General features: G+C 55.2%; 1 protein-coding gene across 5 annotated transcripts in view; it reads right to left on the bottom strand.

The window, feature by feature from the left end:
• HTT (huntingtin) overlaps positions 1–7,102 on the bottom strand; it is a 126,980-nt gene that overhangs the window by 6,126 nt on the left and 113,752 nt on the right. For 4 of the 5 annotated variants that reach the window (XM_019657955.1, XM_019657953.1, XM_019657954.1 and 1 more), the window contains 5 exons: positions 4,408–4,563; positions 1,828–2,018; positions 1,470–1,584; positions 1,107–1,320; positions 651–756 (listed from right to left, as the gene is read on the bottom strand). In XM_019657955.1, coding sequence (XP_019513500.1) covers positions 651–756; positions 1,107–1,320; positions 1,470–1,584; positions 1,828–2,018; positions 4,408–4,563 — 782 coding nt within the window. Of the gene's footprint in view, positions 1–650; positions 757–1,106; positions 1,321–1,469; positions 1,585–1,827; positions 2,019–2,066; positions 4,324–4,407; positions 4,564–7,102 lie in introns of those variants that run through there. The other variant, XM_019657956.1, reaches the window with a different exon arrangement.

A 7,102-nucleotide genomic window follows, 5' to 3' on the forward strand; every position in this document is an offset into this window, starting at 1 on the left:
TGCTCAGTGTGCTCTTGTGAGAATGCAAATACCCCACTGCCCCTGACAGAGCTGATGGGAGATGGCGGCTGAACAGTGTAGAGCTGGCCTCCCCGAGGCCACACGCCATGTTGCCTGCGCTGAGGCCTGGGTGAAAGCCGGGGCCCCGTCCTACAGAAGACGACCCAGGAGGCGCCTGGCCCACCGTCCAGAACAGGCAGGCTGAGCCGCACTCATCCAGGGGGGAGGTGGCGCTGGTCTCGGCTCTGAGATGCGAGTTAGCTGGGTGTACGGACCGCGTCCTGAGGCTGCTCTGATGTTATGCTGGCCCCTGGCCCCTGGCCCTGGAGGGTACCCCGTGGGACAGGGGGACTCCTCTCCCCAAAGGCAGCAAAGCAGTGCCTGACGTTTTTGTTCCCACTCAGGGCTCCATGTCCAACTCCCAGGCGTCTCACTCATGTGACCCTCCCGACACCCACACCACCTTTGGGTGGACACAGGGGCGGCCTTGGAGCCGGTCAACTCCAAACTTCTGGGTGCTGAAGGCGAAGGACCGCCCACTCCACGGAGCCCTGGGCGGGAAGCCCCGGGACCACAGCACAGGGAGGAGAGCAGATGTGCATGAAGGCAGCTGCAGGCAGCTCAGGGCAAAGGCAGGCTTCCCCTCTTACCTGTCGAAAAGAACAGACACCCGCTCCATGGCCACGATCACGGACTCGCTGTCAGGAGCAGCCGGGCTGGGGTCAGAAGTTCTGCCCGGGCTGACTTTCTCCTTTCCTGAAACGAGTCGTTCATGACTGTAACTTTGTAGGACTGGAAGGCTTTGTAGAGAGTACCCTGAACTCACACAGGAGACATCCTCTGAAACCAGGGTGTGTGAGTCCCTGGCTGCCCAGGGCCCAGCCCAGCCAGCTGCACAGGATGCAGTGGTCAGTCTGCAGACCTGCTCCCCAGGTATGGTTCAAACACCAGCACAGTGGTGTGACCTGGTCACCCCTTCTCCAGGGTCTAGAATCTCCTTGAGAACTAGAGGGGGCCTGTGGTCCGCATCCTAAAAGTGAAGGAGACCCGTATGGTCTGGAGCTTGGATCCAGTGAGCCTGGGCCAGCCCCGCCCCCACTGCTCACCTGTGTACATGCAGGTGAGCATCAGGCCCAGGGCCGCCATGGCCCGGTGTGGGCTGTGCACATTCACTCTGTCCACGCTCAGCTTGACCAGGGACTCTGTGTCTAGCCGGGAGAGCTGCTCAGAGAGCAGGAGGCGCTCTAGGCCCCTCAGGACGCAGTGGTAAATGATGGACGGAGTGGACTCCTCACTGCCAGACAGCATCACCCCGCACATCTGGAGAAGAGGAAGCCTTCTAAGTCACAATGGCCTCCTGCCACTCACGCTTCTTCCCAGATCACCACCCAGCAATGCCATCACCCCTGGCGGCCAAGAGCACAGCACGGGCCCTGCTCCTGTTCCGGGGAAGATGCCCGGCCGCTCACCTGTATCACCGATGCAGAGAACTCGGGACCCACGTCCAGAGGGTAGTTCTCAATCAGGTAGAAGGCGGTGGCACACATCAGCAGCACGTGCTGCTGGCTATGAACGTTCACGCAGCTGCAAACACGAGGCGACAGCTACGCTTAGCCCCAAGCAGGTTGCTCCCTTCTGATGCTGTGTGCTGTCCTCGCGTCCCAGTGACCTAAGCCAGCGTCCCCATGGGCAGGTGCCTGCCCGGGTTCCCACTGTCCCTGCCTGTGCTCTGGCCAGGGTCTGAAGCAGCTTGGACATGTGTCCATCGCTCTTCTCACAGCCCACTCACTCTAAGGCCCCGCCCCGGCCATGGCCAGCCCCACTCACTGGGCTATGCCCTTGAGGTTGGACAGGAGATAGTCGCTGACAACCGGGATGAGCTGCTTTGCAGTGTCGTCCAGGAGGTCACACTCCAGCACATAGAGGACGCCGTGCAGGGCCCCGATCTTGCTGGGCAGGTGGCTGCTCCTGAGTGTACACTCCAGCAGTCGGCTGACTGGTTCTGCCACGGCCTTGTCCTAGAGCACAGGCACAAGCAGAGGCAGGCCAACGATGACACAGGAGAGGTCGAGGAGGGCTGAGCTCACGGTGCTGAGGAGCTCGCACAGCAGGCCTGACTGCCCTGGGAGGCGCCTGCGTGCAGGGCTGGCCCTGGGCTGGTGACACGAACCTGGGCGTCGGGAGTGTCCCCAGCACCCTAACTGATAAGAGCGGCTCCCTGTGCCTCACCTGTGTGCTGACACCCCTCTCCTCCTGGAGGCCTGGGGTTTGGGATGTGCCAGCCAGAGGGGCCTACGGGGCCAGCCCCCCAGTGAAAACCCAGGCTCTGAGTCTCTGAGGAACCTCCCTGTGGGCAAACACCCCACACGTGTTGTCACGAGTTGCTGGGGGACTTGAGCGCGTCCGTGCGACTCTGGGAGAGGTTCTGGAAGCTGAGGCTGGTTTCCTCTGGATTTTGCCCTGCGTGCCTTCTCCCTTCACTGACTCATGTTTTGTATCATAAATCTTAGCCAAGAGAATAGGTGAGGCCTGTGCCACTCCTAGCAAACTCCCGGGTGGTCTTCGCGACCCTGACCACCGTCCATACAACATGGTGTCCACTTTACTTAGCATCCTCAACACGAGGTAAGTGGGAACCTAAACACTGAGGTCTTCAGAGAGGGCCCAGTGCAGAGCTGGGGCAACACTTCAGACCACAGCACCCAGGGAAAGGCGACCCCTGCTGGCTGAGCCCTCATCGCGTTCTGCGGAAGAAACAAGAAGCTGTCTGCCCACACGGCCCCCACGGAGCTCTGTTCCTGTGGTCGCCAATAAGGGCGACACTCCTTGCTCAGGGCTTCCTTCTCCTCCTCCTGCCCAACACCCACAGACTGCGGACACCTCCCCAGGAACCGCTCCCACCCGTGCCTCCTGTCCCCAGCTCTGAAAACACCAGCAGGGCTGCGGGGAGTGGGCTGACCTCACAACACTGGGCACATGTCTCAGGAGGAAAAGACACCGGGAATCTGCCACCTGCACCAGGACACACAGACGACACTCACAAAAAGCCATCCTAGGGACAGCACCCGCACACGTCAGGACTGGGGAGTCCGAATGTACCATCTTGCCTAAAGATCTTCTTAACAAACGATTATGACTTGTTTGATTTACTGAGAACACAACGCTTGCCTGGGGGATGTGGGCCTGAGCACAAACACACAATGACGATGAAAGTGAACCCAGCAGCTAAAACTCCCCACAAAGACAAAAGGACCCCTTCAAGCCTAGCTGCTTCTTCACGGTCTCTCAACACCCACAGGGCGCGTGCTTTGAAGAGCTCACAGGAGGAGAGCCCGTGGGCTCATTGTTTCTGCTCCCTGGATGGTGGCTCCAGGGCTGAAGGCCACCCAGGACGGGGACGCAGTCAGGAAGGGGCGAAGAGTGAGGGCTCCGGTCGCATTCACCTCTGCCCTGTCCTGTGTGACCAGGAGCACGACGGCTCCCACCCTGGACACGGCCTCCTGGGGCGGAGACGGGAACAGCAGGTCCCCCCCGGTCAGACTATGGAGGGGACCATGTGGGGTGCAGGAGGAAAAGCTGCCCTACAGATGTGTGGCCCATGGCTACTGTCACCATTAGGACAGACAGGACTGAGAACAGAACACGGGGGGAGGTGGGCCAGGGCAGGCAGCGTCACACCACTCACTAGTGGTCCCGAACGTGTGGCACATGGGAGCCACTCGTGTCTGTGAACCAATGAGTCTCCGCTGCCCCCATGAAGATGGGGTCCAGGAGACGCTGAGTCAGAATCGCCGGCTACTGGCTAACGTGACATGGCCAGGAGCGGCCAGTACTGGGCAGGTGGCGTCAGGTGCTGCGCTCCCGGTCCACTCTAGCACACGGCGGGGCCCACACGGAAGTACACTCATGTGTCTATGTGAGGTCTGAGGTCTGCTTAGCAGATACCACGCAGTGATGTCCCCACAGCAAGCGGGGTGGTGCTGGCTCAGACCTGACCAACTAGACGCACAGCAAGAAAGAACTCAAAAGAAGGCCCCATCTGCTCTTACGCTCCCCACACTCTGGGGTGGAAACAGGGCTACTGTGAGAGCAGTCCCCAGGAGGGGGGCCCTGCTGACGGAAGCATGTCAGGGGAGCGCGGGCGCCGCGGGGTGATTGTGGAGGCGTCAGCCACATCACCCCACACACACACCTGAGCTCCTGGGGCATGAGCCACCACGACGGCCTCACGAACACGGGGGTCTAGGAGCCCCACACCAGGCATGCCCACCACAGCACGCTTCACGCTGGCATCCGTGGAGAAGTGCCCATGTGAACTGAGCCCTGCGACATGTCACACTTGCTGTGAAGTTCAGGATGACGAGGCTGACATGGCCCCATGACACTGGGCCACCACCCCTCACTTACCATCCCAAGGACGGCGGCGGCCTTACAGGTGGCAGGCACCAGATACTGGAGCAGAATCTCGTCTTCGGAAGGGTGCACCCTCCGCAGCTCGGTCAGCGTCAGGTACATCATCTCAAACTGGCTGCGTTCGGTGAACAAGTCTGAGACCACGAGAAGCTAGAGACAGACAGGAGGACAGAAGCAGAGAGTCCCGCGATCAGGAAAGCAAGCAACACAGTCCAAATCGTATGTTCTCACAGCCAAGGGACAATAAAGGGCGGGAATGCACACAAGCCCTGACTGGCAAAAGCAACTGGCAAACACCTAAAGACCTAAAACACAGTAAAAACACAAACGTGAGGACGAACTGGTCAGCGACGGCTTCCTCCAGATGCCTCTGTGCACACATGCTGCAGACCGGATGCACCGGGACCTGTCACAACCCGGGTGGGACGCGCACACAGCCGTCACCACGGACAAGCCCACATCTGCTCTGTTGCAAAACCCCAGGCCCTTCTCACAGTGTTGGGGGCCAGGCTCTCAAGAGACCCAGGACAGAAAAGCTGTTTCACAAATAATACATGCTTGGCCAACGATATTTTGTTTCCCCAAAACGTTCGGTTCTCTAGTGTTCTGTTCTTCACGTTCCATCTAAAAAAGAACATGAGGGGCCGGCCGGGTAGTACAGTTGATTAAGAGCATGAGCTCTGAGCAACAGGGTCACTGGTTCGATTCCCACATGGGCCAGTGAGCTGCGCCGGAGCTGAGCTGCTGCTAAGCTGCCAATAGGTGGCAGGATGGCTCAGCTGGTGAGAGCATGTGCTCCTAACAACAAGGTTGCCAGTTTGAGTCCTCCATGGGATGGTGGGCTATGTCCCCCACAACTAAGACTGGACACAGTACCTTGAGCTGAGCAGCCACTCAGCTGGTGAGAGAGCGTGCTCTTAACAACAAGGTTGCCGATTTGACTCACACATGAGATGGTGGGCTGTGCCCTGCCCCCTGCAACTAGATTGAAAGCGGCGACTGGACTTTGAGCTGAGCTGCACCCTCCGCAACTAAGATTGAAGGACAACAACTTGACTTGGAGCTAATGGGTCCTGGAAAAACACAATGTTCCCCTTCCCCAATTCCCCAATAAAATCTTTAAAAAAACAAAAACAAAACAACATATATATATATATATATATATATATATATATATATATATATATATATATATATATATATATATATATATATATATATATATATATATATATATATATATATATATATATTCTAAATAAATAAATAAAAAGGAATGTGAGTGAGGTGAGATGGCCCTTGCTCTCTGGGAGCCTGTGGGAAGGTGAGGTCAGCCCTTCTCAAGGGCCACAGGTGAGCCCACAAGTCGTCTGAATCAGCAGTTCTTACACACAGGACACCTGGAGTTCAAAGTTGAAACTAGTTCCATAATCAAGGACGACCTGTGATTATTCGCTGTTCATTCCTGTTCTCTTCAAACTGTGTACTGCTGTTTTCCAGAACTTACCTGATAGTAACAGCAGGGCAGCTATGAGAGTCCAGCTGCTCTCTACTAAATCAGTCATTGAAGAAATTTGCAAAAGTGTAAAATAAGGCTCTTCTCACCAATTCAAAAAATTACTTTAAAATAAAAAATGATCATAGTTATTTTAAAACGGATTAATAAGTTCTTTTTTAATGTAAGACCTTTACTAATGGTGCTTAAAGTTTGACAGTTTTTAAAATATCAAGTTGTAAACTTTTATTACAAATAAAAAATAAAGTTCTTAAAAATCTCAACTTGACCAAATATGAAACAATTTAAAAACCTTTAAAGCCAAGCTTAAAAAAATAAACACACTCGTCATTACTAAAAAGACATGTCTGGGGACGGCCGAGTGGCGCATTGGTTAAGAACTGGCTTGGGATGCCAGAGGGCCCCGGTTTGGATCCCACATGTGAGGGCCAGTGACGATGCCTTCTAAAAAAAAAAGTAAAAAGACATGTCTGTAGGTAAAAATAATAAAAATCTCATGCTGCAGAGAAAATGTAGAGGTTCTGGTTATCTAGTCATCGGGCAGAGAGCTAAGCGCTAAAAGGTCTTGGCTCCCCCCTCCTACTGGAATTCCTACTCGCCTCTTCCTGGTGGGCGTTACCCGGATGATGGTGGAGAGGTTGAACAGTGTGCAGTAAGCAGCTGTTTTTAAAACTTCTCAGATTTAATTTCCAATACTGTAAATACCAAAAGCTATAAGCCGCAGAAACAAACACTCTTTGGTTCCCACTAATTTGAAGAATGGAACTGAATCGTGAGACCAACAGTTTGAGAACAGAACCAAACCGTGCTTCTTAAAGGGGGTCCGTGGGACAGTGTGACACAGGCCCTCTAGGAGATACACACGGACAAGGAAGGTGAGGCCTCAGAACTCTGACAGCAGCGTGACATCCCCTACACTGCCATAGGCCCGAGAAAAACACACGTCATCATGCTGTGTCTCTGAGAGTTCCTGCATAGGCTCCCAGAGACAATGAAGTGTGTGTGTGTGTGTGTGTGTGTGTGTGTGTGTGTGTGTGTGAGTGTGCGCGTGTGTGCGCGCGCGCATGCGTGCGTGTGTGCGTGTGAGTGTGTGTGTGTGTGTGTGAGTGTGCGCGTGTGTGTGTGCGCGCGCGTGCGTGCGTGTGTGCGTGTGAGTGTGTGTGTGTGTGTGTG

Source organism: Hipposideros armiger, unplaced genomic scaffold (assembly GCF_001890085.2).
Source record: "Hipposideros armiger isolate ML-2016 unplaced genomic scaffold, ASM189008v1 scaffold_282, whole genome shotgun sequence".
Lineage (NCBI taxonomy): Eukaryota > Metazoa > Chordata > Mammalia > Chiroptera > Hipposideridae > Hipposideros > Hipposideros armiger.